Here is a 16,318-nt window from a genome sequence, read left to right on the forward strand (position 1 = left end):
ATTATGTTAATAAATTAATATAATTTGTTAGTGTATAATAATTGTTATATTCTTACTAAGTAAGCCAGATTCAAAGACCATATAAAATATTATTATTACCTATTATTTATGAACACAATAATTGCAGCGAATAATATTTATTTCATACACTTAAAAAATGTATTCTGTTGAAAAATCTATAGACTACATTAAGTAACATTCAGTTATAAACTTAGTCTTTAGTTGCAACATTGAAACATAAAAAGTTGTTAAGTATAAATGTTTTTAGTTATAATAGTTATGTATCTTCAAATTAGTCCATTTGAGTATTTCACTGCAAATATTTAAAATAAAAATAATGCCATAGATTATAATAAATTTAGGCCATATTCTTGTATTTCGTGAAGAGATTGTAAAGCACTCTCAAAGTGGATTTTAAGTCGAGATTCACTATATCTGAAACAATAAATGAATGAATAAACATATATGGCATAATGAAATTAAAACAGAAACATTAAAACATATTTGTTAAGTAAAAATAACTATAATAAATGAAATAAAATCAATCAATCAAACGATTTAACTATAGATAACTTCAAAGTCAAGGAGGTTTCACCAAAAATTGATACCATTTAGAAGTTTAGAGTGAAAATTATAATATTAATTTCAATGTAGTTATAATTAAGATATTATAATGTTATATAAGAAAATGTCTGTATACTATTTATAAAGGAAAGTTCGAAATTATAAAGTGTATCACTATATCGAACCATTAATTGTCTAGTATACAGATAAACTACAAAATATACATAGTATGTATCACATACCTTCAGGCCTCGCTTTGGGTTTAGCGAGTCCCACATCCTGCATCAGCTCAAATGCGAATGAGACATTGTGAACTTTCTGATCAAAGTCTTGAGGAGTCAGGTGGAAATCATACAAAGGAACAAAGAATCCCTCGAGTAGACCCATTAAAAGACATAGGTACACTCCATCGTGGAACTGTGTATCCAAATCCATCACCTCTAAGTTCACCTTACTGAGGTGCTTGTTCACAAACGTGATTAACGACTGGAAATGTTAAATTTCATTAATCACCAAAATCTACAATCTTTATTCGAATAGACTGCAAAGACACTTTTAAATCGTTTACATTATTCAAGCCAACATGGTAAATTTTTCTCTGCTCAGAATAGCATACATTATAGCATACTTATTATATCAAAAGCGCCACCTGCCGGGTCAAATTGTGTTTTCAAATCATTATAATGTACACACAAATTTAACCAAATCATCCTCCAGTTTAGGTGAAACTAAGAGACTAACGCACATACAAAAGAAATATAATATATATATTGAAATCAGTTTTTAATAAATTATGTGTGTGATTATTGTGAAGCCACCTCCGATATGGAATGTGAGCTGGCTGAGAAAAATTGACGAAAAAAAACAAAATTATAGTTTTAACATACCTATGTTAAATCAATTTTTGTTTTATATATAATTATTTTATTTAACGGTATAAAATATAGATTATCTATAACAGTAATAATAGTTTTTTAAATGCTGATAATAAAATTACAAGAAGCAGTTGAGGTTTTAAACTCGTCATGACATCATCAACACAACCTGTTTTGACTCCCTGTATGAATAATTTCAAACCCAGATATATACTCTATTATTATGAATAAAGATAATTTTAGTATTTTTATTAATTAATCTCATGATTTCTTTCATGATTTTTACTTTATATATCGACCAATCATTTTTTACTCTCTTAGTTACTTTTCATTTGATAGCATTGGTTGGCTTAAAACACTATAAATCATAACTTACTAATATGATTTTAAAAATTATTTTAATTTATTTTCTATTAGTAAGCCTATTATCAATGAAGAACATAGAAGCAAAGCAAAACCATAACAGTATAAATAACATTGTCCATTATCTATTTACGTTCTAAATAATTTAAAATGGTGTCTCATCTAGTGTCTCATCACGTTTACTTGTAAATAATTTTCTTATTTAATGAATAAAAAATTGTACACACCTTCTTGACAACTTGCAATTTGTCAGGGGCATGATCAAACAATGCATCAAAAGCATCTCTTTCACATTTCATTCCCAAATCATCATATGTTGTTGTTATATCTTCAATGTATGTTCTGTAAGTTATGGTGAATCTAATAAATATTATTAACTATAATCTCTCAGATTTTAATATTATGATTCAGATTCCATCATGAATAACCAGACACGCAGCATTATATAAACCACTATTAGTATTCTTAACACTTGCAAATTTAATTTTCCTTATTGAAGATTTTTTAAATGTCAGTAAACATTAAAAAGGTACATATTATTAATAAATAATAATTGAAAAATAGTTATAGCGTAATTTGAGCAGACTTCTAATCAGGTAGAGAGTCAACCTAATGAGAGATGACACTGAAGATCAATACAAAACACAAAAATATACTGTTTTTTAATATACCTGTGAGATAATTGATTGGAACCATCTTTCTTGACTACCACAACATTCACACTGACATTCTCAGGAAGACGGATTGGTGCACGGAAATGACGAGCCAATGCCACTAACAGATGCAATATTGCCACTACATTTTTGGAATGCACAGAATCCACACTCCACTTCTGCACTGGCTTAGAAGTACCATACAGCACCTAAAATAATGTTTATATATTTTGGAAGTCTAGTAGGGGAGTACATTAAGTGAGGCCTATTATGTGAGGACGATATATAATTACAGTAGGGGTAATAAATATATTAAAATGCTGAGAGTCATACAAGTAGTAATTATTTTGCAATATATTTGTAACTATGCAATCATGGATGTGTAAAGTGAATGATGCATTTCCTAAAAAATTATATTAGTCTCATCAGATATATTCAATGATGCAAACAATAGTTTAATATAATACACATACAATAGTTTTCCTGTTTAAGTCAAATTTATTTTGTACAAAGAGGTAGCACTTCAAACAACTTTGAATATTACTTAATCTCGTCAAGCAATGTATAGGATGATTATTTCAAAACATTTACATTGCACTTAACAAAAATAATTTGTACATAAGAATATATGTATTACAATTCATTTTAAATCAATCAGCAGATTAAAATGAACAGTTTATTTTTTTATTTTTTAATCTTTATTTTAAAGAGCTTGGTCACAAAAAGCGACTATGACACTCTATACGTCTTCTTAAACTAGAAACTGGTCTTGAGAAAATGAACAGTATGTCATTACATAACAAACCTAACATAGGTTACATAAGTAAGTATGCACCAGAATGAGGTAAATATTAATTTTACTTAAATTAGTTTTTAACATCTTCATATGAATTTTTATAACATCCACGACAATTAAGGTAATCATTTATTCCAAGCAGAAAAGCAATCCTAACACATTGGTACTTTTTTTTGCAGCACTCTCCAACTTACTACTCATACTACTTTAGAGAAAACAAATGTTTAATGTTTACTCAAACTATAAAAATACTGCCATATATCTCTTAAAATAATTTTGGTTTAAACCATTAAGAAATCAATAGTAAAGACAACAGACACATAAAGTCTAAGTAGTAAGTCTTAGTGTAGTTAAAATGATTACATACCCTATTAACTGCTCTTAAGACTACCGCTAGTTTTTGGCGTTGCCCCTCTTCTGACTGTGTCACTTCTAGAACATCTAATTTAGTCTCAGTCAATTTTTCCAAAAGTTTCTGAAGAACCTGTCCATCATAAAGGTCTTCGCTAATGTCTTTGACAATAATTCTCTGGGCTGCTAGTTCATCGTTTATCCAATCAATCAAAACTTGGATTAATTCCTTCACTCTAGGATCTTCTAGACACCTTGGTTCAATAATTGCTCTTTCCTCATTATCGTCTAAAATTTTACAAGAATTATTGTGAACTGATACTAGATTACGTTTAAAGATTCAGGTTATTAAAATATCTTACGCAAGCTGTACTCCTCGGGAGGAATTTCTGGCGCTGTCGGGCTACCAGGTGAATCGATTGCCAATTTCCCTTCTGCTTGTACTTCCTGAACTAATAACAAGAGGAATTTAAAATAGGTCACATATATAAAAATCACACCATATTAATAACACCTACGATTTGCAACAATCACAAATCAAGGTATGATGTCAACCTTAACACATGCAACATATTAAGATGATTTTGAACACATACCTTCCTTTATCCTTTTTTTACGACCGATAGTGCCAATTTTATCCCAAAATGACTCTTCTTTATCCTCTTTTTTAGGCAAAACTGGAGTACGAGGCGATTTTGGGCGTGGTGAGGACATTTCGCTTGATTCTGTTGAGGAAAATATCAATAATGAATCATGAGGTAGAAATAAAACCGATACACATACATATCCGCAATAATTTATACAGACACTTTATATCATTTAGTTTTATATTTATTCACCTTTACAAACAAAAGCTTAAATAATAAAAGATCTTACAAGCTCTTTGCTTACAAGATTATAGACTTTATTTTTGACCTGACCCACACAACAATCAATGTGACCGTATAAAAAATAAGATCTACTAAAATCATAATGCTGCCAGTACTAAATAATACCAAAGCTCATGCTGGATTATACTAAAAGTATACTAAAAGTACTACAACTAACTTTCCCCACTGGATCGTGAAAGAAGGACAAACAAACAAACACGTTAAAATTGTATTAATTATCATCTTAAACAATACAATTATAATTACACATATTAATTATTCTAAATAGTCAGTATTGGAAGAACTTTTTTTTAACATGTCTTTCAGTGGGTCAAATGAGAGACGATTTTCATTTAGACCTTGTTTTACATATGCATGTAAAATGCTCGCAATATATTTAGGTAGAAAATCTGTTCCTATATTTTGTTTTAACAATATTTACTTTGGAAAAAATTCTTTCGCATTCAGCGTTAGAAATGAGTATGACACATTAGACATTTAACAAAGTCAGTCATTTTTTGTATTTAGGGACGTTCCTACTATCAACAAAATGACTCAGTTTGCCCCAAAACTGTTTTACATTTAATGCTGCACTTGTACTACTACTGGAACCACACATTAGGTTTTGTACCTCAGAATCGTACTTAATTTGACGATATTCCTCGTCAATCAATTGTTTTGTGGTATCATTTGTTATGATGTTTGGGAACCTATTTACAACGCTGATTAGCGATGTAAAATTTTTATAAGCCGCTACGTGTGGATCTATGAAACGTAACTCTGAAAATATTTTTTCATGAATGGGAAATCTACTGTTATTTGATTGACTTCTTAACAGCGCTATTCCATTAGATATTTTAACACCTAAGTATATTTCATGTAATTTTACAAAGTTTAAATTACTATTTGGATCTATGTCCTCAATAGCAGTAGAACGCACATAGCTACTTTTCATGTAGCAGCTCAAAATTGTTTTAAGCATGTAAGTTAAATCTCGATAAAAAGTATGAACAACGCATGCATTACTTTAAAAAATTATATTGAACTTGTTTTGTATAATCTAAAAACAAAAAGTAGAGCTTTATTTGCTTGCTGTCAAAACTTTCATGTAAAAAAGTCGGCGAAAGGTTATGTTCTACGAGATGTTCTTGCTGAAAATACAGCTTAAGTGCATTCTAATGCTCTACTATGTGTTTGCACAGGTGTGTAGGGAGAGCCAACGTATATCGTAATGACGTAAAATATTATGATGCTCTAATCCTACAAAGGACTGAAATTCTGTAAATTCTCTTTTGCGCTTACTACTATGGCCAAAATAATTATGTACTTCTTTGACAACTTGAGCTTTAGGCAGCTTTTTACAGGCATAACTGACAGCTAATGCCGACGAATGACTTGCATAATTTACAAAGATACAATTAGGATTGATCGACTTCATCTTTGCAACCACACTATTATTTCTGCCAAACACTACATTTGTCGTATCAGCTGCAAATCCTAATATAGGTATGTTCAATGTTTAAATTTAATCTAGCAAACTTTTACACAGTGAGTCAAAAATGTTTTCAGCAGTTTCACATGATAGGTTTACAGAACACAAAAATTTGGTTTTCAGTGTATTAACCTGAACACTACATAACTATATTGCAACGGCAAGTAATTTTTCTGTTGAAATGTCTGTGCTTTTATCTATAATTAATGAAAAATTATGTGGTGTCATGGTACACCAGGTAAGAACGAAGTTCCTTCGGATAGTATAGAAGCAACAAAATTTGAAAAAAAAAATGTTGAATTTTATATATATTTTCTAGTTCTTGTTTTTTTTTTTTTAATTTTTTTGATTAGTTTTTAATTAAGAATTTTGAGAAAATAACAAATACCGTAAAATTAAACAAATCAAACAAAATAATAATAATAATAATTCAAACTATTAAGTGAAATAAAAAACATATGTCTTTATTTATTTTTGTCGGTAGTATAAAATTACATAAATAATTTTAAAAAAATGCTGCACAAAATATAAACTCTGATTTTCTTACTTCTTGAGATATTGGCCCTTTGCTTTGAAATAATTTATCGATCTGAAAACAAACAGTATTTTATTAATTTTCTAATAAAAAATAATTAAAACCTATTTTCTGATTTTGCAAACTAGTGTATCTAATGCAGTTAATTCACGTATTCCTATCGAATTTAACGTTAAGGAAGCGCTACAAGTGCACAGAACACCGTCACTGGCCCGCGGATCTTGGTAGCTTGTAAAAGGTCCTTAACCTTGGATCGTCCACTGTAGTGTTTAAGTTTATGCCGATGTTTTTCAGACTTTGCATGACTTTTAATCGTTACGATTCTGGTTAAAAATGTCGTGCCACAAGCTTTTCACGAAGCAAAATCGCTATTTTTGTCCTTTGTTAACCATGACGAATACTCAGGATTTTGTTCCCACTCAGGTCTATATTTCTGTTCGTACTTGCGCTTCATAGTTTTATTTTCACCGTCAATCATCACTAGCACGATGACACTGAGAAATATAAATGAAAAACAAAAAGAACCAAAGTTCCTTTTATACTCATTTGCGGGAATCATTTCTTAAGTTTCAGTAATTCCCCGCGACGTAGTAAAGGTAAAGCGGTTATTATTATTTTTTTTTTTTTTTTATTGTATTTAGGAAACAAACAGTACAATAATACAAAGAAAAAATCATATAAAACTAATACATAAACCAATAAAGTTTCCAATAGTAAACAATTCATTAATAAGCTAAAAAGCACACATTAATCAGAAATAATCGATACACACAAAAATATAAATAATTCAAACAGTAGTAAATTGAATAATTAAGTAAACATGTACGAATAGAAACATTTCATACAATCATCAATTAAATAATAAATAATTAAAAGATAATAAAATTCAGATATATACAACATTAAAAATTAATCATACCAACTATAATACAATTATAATTAAATTAATTTATAACAAAATCAAACCAACCTACTAGAAATTCATGAATTATGTAAATAATTAATGATAAATTAAAAATTTATTGCATATCGTAATTCACTCCTTAAAGATTGCACTGAACAAGTTGCAAAATCAATGTGATGAAAACATTGGTTGTACATTTTACATGCTCTAAAAGTAAAATTATTCTGCGTATATTTGGTCCTAGTTCTAGGCACATAAAATAAGGACTGATTACGTGTATTTATTTTGGGACACCTAAATAATATATGACTAAGTAGATAAGGGGAATCAATAAAATTACGAAGTAACTTAAATAAAAATATTTGGTCTCTCTCCAATCGACGATTTTCTAAAGAAGGAATATACGGGATATCTTGAATATGCGGCGAAGCTTTGTAACTTAAAAATTTTATAAATTTATAATTAATTTTTTCCAATTGAGCAACATGACATTTGTAAAATGGATTCCATACAGTTGAGCAGTATTCCAAGATAGATCTTACAAAAGAGTTATAAGGGAGAATAATTGTGCTGACATTTTTAAAATCACGTCCCACTCTCAACACAAAGCCAAGCATTCGGAATGCTTTAGCAGTAACATAATTAATATGTGACTTAAAAGTCAATTTGCTATCGATGTAAACACCCAAGTCTCGCACCTCGGTAACTCGTGTTATTGTCTCTTGATTAAGTTGATAATTAAAATTAATTGTGTTAGTCTTACGAGAATAGGATATCACGTACCATTTTTTTATGTTCAGATACATAGAATTCACTGAGCAGTAATCACACAATTTGTTTAAGTCACTCTGAAGTAGTATGCAGTATGTATTATGCGGGTAAAAAGCACGATTTGTGTGGAATCTTAGATCGTTACGATCGTTAGATCAGGTGAACGAGGCGGCCAGGCATGAGGCCCTAGTCTGCCAATTCAGTAATCACCAAACAACTCCATTAGACGCTCTCTTACTGATCTAACGACGTGTGGCGGTGCACAATCATGCTGGAACCACGTTATCCGATACTCTGGTGGTAGAATATTGTCTAAAAATGTTTCAATATGGTCATTTATAAACTCGAGATAACGTGGTCCATTTAATCGCCCCGGCAAGAACACTGGTCCCAGTACCTGGTTATTGAATATTTCAGCCCAGACGTTCACAGAACATCTAGTTTGATGCCCTGTTACCTGATAAGCGTGTGGATTTTCATCTGACCACAAATGAAGGTATATTCCACAGGCCCTTTTGCGTAAAGGTGGCTTCATCTGTCTAGCTTTGAGCAATTTAAAATATTGTATACATGAAAAGATATAGGAGTTTGAAAATATTAATAAATGAATTTTTTTCAACGATCTTAATGATTTTTAATTAAATAGTTTAAGGTGAGCAATTTAAAAGGACAACGTAGTTGAATTGAGTTATTGAAAATCTAACGATTATATATCTTTTTTATCACGAATATCTGCAATATTTTTTTTGGCTTCCTATCATTGTCTATGCGCACCCGCAGCGCTCACCTGTCTTATGATATAAACGTTAAATTTGTTCGAACTATATATATTTATTTAAAAATTAAGGAGAGTCAAGCTGTTCCAAGCTGTACTTGAGCAATTATAAATGCAACTTGAGCAGTTTTTTAACACTTTGAGCAATTTAAAATATTGTATACACCTAAAGATATAGGAGTTTGAAATTATTGATAAATTAATATTTTTCAACGACTTTTTTGATTTTTAATTAAATAATTTAAGGTGAGAAATTTAAAAGGTCAACGTAGTTGAATTGAGCTATTGAAAATCTATCGATTAGTATTTTTTTTTTTTTAATTATAAATATCATTATTTTGCAGGCTGGGGTGGGGTAGGTTCAAGAGCAATCGAATAGTACCAATAAAAACACTATGTATAAGACCGAGTCACGGTAGTATATAGAAAATATTAACCGTTACGCAACTTTCTCGCGTACAACACAGTGTGTCCACGAAACAGTGACATCCCTGCTGAAGATACCAAATAAAAAAACGATGATTTGTGAACGATTATTCCAGATAGACCTATATTCTAGATCCACATAGCTCAAATAAAAACAGATAAAAATTGTATAAAAAATTTATGAAAATTTTGAATCCCTGTTTCAAACACAATAGTATAAAATAACTTCCCATACAAATCATCGTTTTTTTATTTGGAATTTTCAGCAGGGACTCTATTTTTTTTATGTTGATAGAAATAAAATGGTAAAAATCAATAAAAAAGCTAATAAATGCGAAATATTTATTAGTTGTTTCTTTCAGGTTACTATAGAATTGTAGATCTTTAGTCTAAAACGAGAAAAAAGCCAAAATCAAACGAAAAATTAGAAAATTTATTATGCAACTTTATAATTACTGCCATAACTAGTAGGTATACTTTGTAACATCACATTACTGCTAACTGTTATTGCGCTTTCACATAATTTCCGTCTGTCTATTAGCTATCGACTATCTAACTATAAATCACTTCACAATTGTCTAATTCTCTACCAAATTTTTTAACTTAAGCATTAACAAGCATAATGTAAACAGTAAATACAATAATAGAATTTGTGTATAATATTATTAATATGAATAATAAAGTCAGAAAATAGCGCGATTCATTTTTTAAGTAAAATAATAACAAATAGTATAATCAATTCAACAGAATGTTTCGTATTGTTGTCTATGGTTAATGTCTTTATCTCAAACGCTCTTTATCACAATCGGTAATATAGAATCAATATAGAAAAATATAGTATTGTTAAAAAAAATATTAATCAATAAATAACGACTAACTCATTAAAAGGTGTAACAGCAGTGACTGCTTTATGTTAGTATTTTCTTATTATTTTTAATTGAAACAATTTGCTTTATTTACTTACTAACCAGCCTTTGAAACCGCAAATGAGCATCTGCGTTTTATTGGTCGGTGGAATCATACCTAAAAATAGCAACGAGATTACATTGCATCACGCGAAGGTTTATAGTCAGTGTGTTAAGTTGTGAGTGGTGGTTGTTTACTCGTTATTCTGTGATTAAACAGTTACCATGGAGAAAGGTGGCAATCCCCCGCCATATGGTTGGAGCAACGGGCGTACGATGCAGCCTCCTCCGGCTGCTCCGCCGAGCTATTCCCAAGCTGTTGGAGGAGTGGGTCCCTCTAGTCCGTACACCCCGCAATATTCTCCATGTAAGTTCTAAAAAAATGTTATTTGATGAAATAAAATTTTACTGTGACCTAAAAATTTTTGGATGTATGAGTAATATGCCCTTGTAACAATTTTTATATTAAGAAAGAACTGAAGGTTATCTAAAATTCATCTTAATCTATGTGATAAACTGTTATATAAACATAAAAATAAAAACTATCAAATTGTGATGTTATTCATTAATTTTATTTAGTCAAATATATATATATTTTAATAATTATCAGATTATGGAGTATTATTCAAACACCTTTCTCATTTATTAATTACATATACTTTATTTGGATGGACATGGAACAAATTTATTTATATGTAAAAAATTTAAATCAGCAATTATTAAAATATATTAGACAAGAATCAAAAAATAAATGCATAACAATGAATAATTCATAATATACTAAATATTATTTCATAAATTGTATGTTGTCACAGCATCTGGACCAGCTATAGTCACTACAGTGGTTCCAGTGGGACCACAGCCCACGCACATGATATGCCCAAGTTGCCATGCTGAGATGAACACTTACACACAGACAAAGCCAGGACTTATTGCCTATATATCTGGGGCAGTTATCTGTTTCTTGGGGTAATAATTACTCTTCATAATATATTATCATTTAACTCAATTTTTAAAATATGTCTTGTAAATTCTATCAATGGATTTGTATGTGTGTTAATTGGCACATTAGCATTGAAAATAACCAATAAAAAAGATATAAGATATGCCTTACTTTTCTTACCCAATACTTTTAAATTTTTAATGTTTATTATTCATTGTAACTTTTCCAGAGGTTTCCTTGGCTGTTGCTTGATACCCTGTTGCATAGACAGCTGCATGGATGTCCATCATAAATGTCCCAACTGTGGAGCATATCTCGGTCGATACAGGCGATAAATATTCTTAAATTAGATCACTTAACGAAGAATGTGTATTACTGAAGCAAGTACTGATCTATTTCCAAGCACCACACTATCTTTCTACTTTAGACAATAACAGTCTTTTAGACTGAGAATGATTTTTTTTGTATCATCACATTGCCAAACTGATATAATGAATGATATGTTTCTTATTTTGTTATATATACTACTGGGATTACCTGTCTAATAAAATAAAAATATATAGCATTATATTAAAACAACATTGCAATTGTCGTATCCATGCATGGATTTTATTTATAAATCAAAATAATATATCAAATGAATTTTTTTCAGCTTACGATTAGTTTTCTGAACCCAGTTAAATGTAATCTTATATATATATATATATATATATATGTATAAGTATTTAATATTGTTAATAAGGTATCATTTGTGTATTTTTTTACAAATATTTATTAAGTACAATTTTTATATTTTAGGATTTTGGAATATTAAACATACAATGTTGATCTTGATTAATTAATTTTGTTTTCTAATCCAAAGTTGGTTGCTTTTTAATGTTAATAATAATTATAGAGAATCATGCAAATATTTTCTATTTATAATTTTAAGATAATGTATAAGTTAAGTTAATTTATGTTATTTTATTTACACTTTGTCTCATTACAGATCTGTAAATTTAAATTATTATTAATATTATGTAAAAAGAAATAGTTAAAATGATATTTTATAATTGTTTTTAAAACGATGAATCTTGAATATGAAATCTCAAAATACTATATACACATATGCAGTGTCACAGACTAATTTTACTTCTTAGAATAATTCTATTTGGTGTCATCAGTAGATAACAATATATGTGAAGCTTGTAATTAAGAAAAAGAAAAAAATTACTGTTGTTTTCAAGCATATATATGTCTGATAAATGTGTCAAATAACCAATAATGTCGTAGCTTATATCTGTGTTTAAATGAATAATGTTTGGTATTCATTTTAGCTGTAAAAGTAAAATTACTTAATGCTACCTACTTACGTCTTTGATCAAAAACATTGTATAACGAACAAACCAATGCCTTCTAGGCATAAAGTCTGAGCTTAGTATCTATATTAATTATTTCAATTGAAGAATTCATATTATGTTGTAAAGTTAATCTAATGGTACAAAACCATTTTATCTAAAAGAAAACTAAGTTCGAACTTTGTGGGTAACCATTAAAACAACTCAGTGGAAATGTTAGTTTTTAATGCGAAACAATATCTTTTTGTAAACATTTTAAATGTAAAGAGGTAACAATTTGACTTCTAATAAAGACTGTGTAGAAATTTTTACAATCTTATACAATACTTACAGTTAATATATATTTAATTAAAATTTTGTCGAACTTGCTCTTTTGTCTTGCGCTGTATGTGCAAACAAAACAGCAAATACACTTATGTCATATTCCATTTTTCTGTGACTAATAATGAAATAAAATGAATTTAATGTCAATCTGGTTTCCTTCTTTCACTAACACGGTTATCAATTTGCATTAATTTTTTTTATTTTGATAATATTTATTTAATATAGGAGTTATTTAAAAATAATAATTGAACCTTTTCTAAATGTTTCGCTTTTCTATCAGAAATTTAAACTCTATCTTTTTAACTTAAAATAACAGAAGAACAGTTTTATTAATTTTATTCTCATATAAATCAATTGCTTCAGCTATAATTTTTCTATTTTCAGAAAGTGTGACCAAATTTAAAATTGATTGTCATCAAAAACTTAAAGAATATTTTGACCAAAGAAGTAAAGAAAAGGGTATATGGTACAAAATTATTCAAAATCAGCCCCTCGTTTACTTTGGTTTATAAAAGCAAGGATTGGTAGGAAGTACATCACTACAGCATTTGAATTCCATTCAGGCCATTTTCCATCTCAAAAGTTTGCCTTTTTAATGAAAAAAGCTGAATCCCCTTAATGTGACACATGCGGCTTGTTAAATGATGTACACCACATACTAAGTGAATGTGATAATACGAAACGGAGAGAGAATCATTGATGAAACATTTTAGTATAAATAAATTTGATATGGGTATTTTTTTTTTCTGTGTTAACAGAACCGTTGTCTGATGCAGCAAATTTGTTAGTTAATATGATCTTACATCATCAATGATTCTTTCTCCATTTCTTAGACATAGTGGGGTATGATGGGGCTGGTATGTCTGTGTAGACAAGTCCCTAAAAAAAAAAAGAAAAAAAGTAGGTTAAACTTGCAGTTCTACTGTGACTTAGCAGAAAATGTCTTTCTACTCTGATTACGTATTATTTATATCAACATAATAGTATGGTTGTTATGATAACAGCTGGTAAGTATCAATCACTTTATATGCTCTCTGATATACTTGTTAGAACGAATACTCCAAGCAGTACAAATATTTGTACTTTAGCAAAGATATCCTCTCCAAACAGTAACAGGTTCACACATTACCGACAGCTTTAATAGAACTCACTTTTCCACTATGCTCGGTGAAATTACAATTATTCTTCTAATAGAATATATATTCTCTCTTCTATAGACTAATTGTAATTTTGAATCAGAATTTAGGAAGTAATTTTCAAAAGTGGCCATCTCTAAATTATAATTTTTTTATTAATTTTTAGACGCGTTTACTGAGGATTGGTACTAATTTAATTTCTTTAAATTAAAACCAAGTCTTATATGTTTTTTTTTAAGTAAGTAAAAGTAGATAACAAACGAGTTTAATTTCCAATATTATGTTCGTCGTTAATAATAAATTCTTTTAAAGTTTATATATTAACCCTGGACTACTCCCGGTCAACTACAAAGAGTATATTACTCAACTCTCGGTAGAGAGCAATACTCCTTGCTGAACTAGCTATACCCTACTATTACAATGTACTCTGTGACTAGTTACTAGCTAGCCCATTGGCGCAGTTTACAGGAGGGTTCACTTTCTGCCCAGAATCCGGGTATAATATGGGTATAATATAATAAGTATTATATATCGAACAAAAATGTAGCGATATCAGTCGGCTGTCAAAAATAACAATTTCACTAATTTCCTTGGATGTATATTGTGTTTTGTATAAATTAAGCTTCTTGATATTATGGTATATTTAAAGATGATTTTAATTATCTTGCAAAGATAGATCCAAATGCTCTAATTTTAAAATTTCTATTTTTATTTGTACTTATTATCTGTGATAATATTTGGTATTTTGTCTAGACTTTGGCGGGAACCTTGAAAAAGCGCGGTTGACTTTAAAATTTAATTTTAAAAATTTTCTGATAAGTGATTTTTTTTATAGCTAAAGTGTATTTAAAATATTGCTATTAGCTGCTGAAAAGCACAATAGCAATGGAGGTAAACGAGGGGGGCGGGTCTCACCCGCCCGCCTCAAAAAAACGGCCACGGCCTACGGATGAAGGAGGAGGCGTATCATCTGGCTGCGGTGATGAGCGAGATGCGTATTTACCGTACTACAAACCGAATTACAAAAGACTGTATCCGGAAAACTCACTAAACACAGATTTTAAAGTATATGTAGAATCCACAAATGACGATAGATTGGGTAACAAGAGCCCTATATACTTAAATCATATTTTCGCAATGGATGTAAAAGGTGTGACGGGTATTCAGAGGGTGAATGCAAATAAAATAGCAGTTATTTTTAAGCAATATAATACGGCCAATAACTTTATTAATAACACTACTTTCCTCACAAAATATAACATGAAGGCGTTCATACCGACAGCGCAAATTGAAAAAACTGGCATCATTAGATTCGTTCCAGCGAATATATCTAACAAAGAACTTTACACAAGACTTTCTTCAATTTATGAAATAGTGGCAATAAGAAGGTTTTCAAAGAAAGTAGGACAAGAGCGCATTCCATTACAGACTGTAAGCATAACCTTTTTATCTAATGTACTGCCTAGTAATGTACAATATGATCTATTCTCGTACAGAGTTTTCGAATACATTCCACCATTATTACAGTGTTATAAGTGTTTTAAATTTAATCATTCAGCAAAGATTTGTAACGGTAAACAAAGATGTAGTATTTGCGGAGGTGAGCACTTGTATAAGGAATGTGATAAACCAACAGAAATCAGCTGCATAAATTGCAGTGGACCTCATCTTGCGATATCTAGATTATGTCCTATTAAAACAAAGAAGATTATCGAAAAGAAAAACAACATATCTTATGCAAGTGTCGCCTTTACAAAACAAGTCACCACAAATGAAACAGATTTCCCTCCACTCCCATCACCAAAATCACAACCTGTAAAAAGTAATGTTATTGTAAATAAGTCTGTAAATATCTCTGCAAATAAGTCTGTACAAGATGTAAATAAAGTTAAAACAGTCCATTCTAAAGACCTTAAAAGTCAAATAATTTCCAACAACGATGTACTTATGGCCCTAGTGCAGACGTTGGTGGAATTAGCCAATAAAGATGACAGTATACCTACTAATTTTAAAACTATTAAAGATGCATTATTAAAAAACTTAACATAATGGATTGTGTAGGGCCTAGTTCTACACAATCCAAGTTACGTATTGCGCAGTATAACATTCAAAGTGCAAATAGTAAAAAACCTTTATTGATACAATTTTTAAAACAACAAAATATTGATATTTGCCTTCTTAATGAGACATGGTTAAAAGATAATAATTTTAAAATACCAGGGTATAATATTTACAACAAAAATTCAAACAATTCACATAATGGAGTTGCAATACTGATAAAACCATACCTTAAGTATAA

General features: G+C 29.6%; 2 protein-coding genes and 1 long non-coding RNA gene across 5 annotated transcripts; 1 reads left to right on the top strand and 2 right to left on the bottom strand.

The window, feature by feature from the left end:
* On the bottom strand, nucleotides 1–4,582 carry LOC123668561 (beta-parvin). Of its 2 annotated transcripts, none has more exons than XM_045602292.1 (8): nucleotides 4,442–4,582; nucleotides 4,199–4,327; nucleotides 3,965–4,054; nucleotides 3,619–3,890; nucleotides 2,474–2,664; nucleotides 2,030–2,144; nucleotides 807–1,050; nucleotides 1–435 (listed from the first exon to the last, which is right to left on the bottom strand). In XM_045602292.1, the coding sequence occupies exons 2-8, from the start codon at nucleotides 4,314–4,316 to the stop codon at nucleotides 359–361; spliced, it is 1,107 nt and encodes a 368-aa protein (XP_045458248.1). In that variant the 5' UTR covers nucleotides 4,317–4,327; nucleotides 4,442–4,582; the 3' UTR covers nucleotides 1–358. The 2 variants fall into 2 exon arrangements, with proteins under 2 accessions (XP_045458248.1, XP_045458249.1); XM_045602293.1 differs by having other exon boundaries at nucleotides 4,410–4,582.
* Nucleotides 4,583–6,406: 1,824 nt separating this feature from the next.
* Nucleotides 6,407–10,446, bottom strand: LOC123668563. The gene is made up of 2 exons (XR_006745590.1): nucleotides 10,343–10,446; nucleotides 6,407–6,552 (listed from the first exon to the last, which is right to left on the bottom strand). It is a non-coding gene; the product is annotated as an uncharacterized LOC123668563 (long non-coding RNA).
* Nucleotides 10,141–11,821, top strand: LOC123668562 (LITAF domain-containing protein). Of its 2 annotated transcripts, XM_045602295.1 has the most exons (4): nucleotides 10,141–10,286; nucleotides 10,500–10,646; nucleotides 11,095–11,248; nucleotides 11,452–11,821. In XM_045602295.1, the coding sequence occupies exons 2-4, from the start codon at nucleotides 10,505–10,507 to the stop codon at nucleotides 11,555–11,557; spliced, it is 402 nt and encodes a 133-aa protein (XP_045458251.1). In that variant the 5' UTR covers nucleotides 10,141–10,286; nucleotides 10,500–10,504; the 3' UTR covers nucleotides 11,558–11,821. The 2 variants fall into 2 exon arrangements, with proteins under 2 accessions (XP_045458251.1, XP_045458250.1); XM_045602294.1 differs by lacking the exon at nucleotides 10,141–10,286 and having other exon boundaries at nucleotides 10,405–10,646.
* Nucleotides 11,822–16,318: the final 4,497 nt, after the last annotated feature.

Source organism: Melitaea cinxia, chromosome Z (assembly GCF_905220565.1).
Source record: "Melitaea cinxia chromosome Z, ilMelCinx1.1, whole genome shotgun sequence".
Taxonomy (NCBI): Eukaryota; Metazoa; Arthropoda; class Insecta; order Lepidoptera; family Nymphalidae; genus Melitaea; species Melitaea cinxia.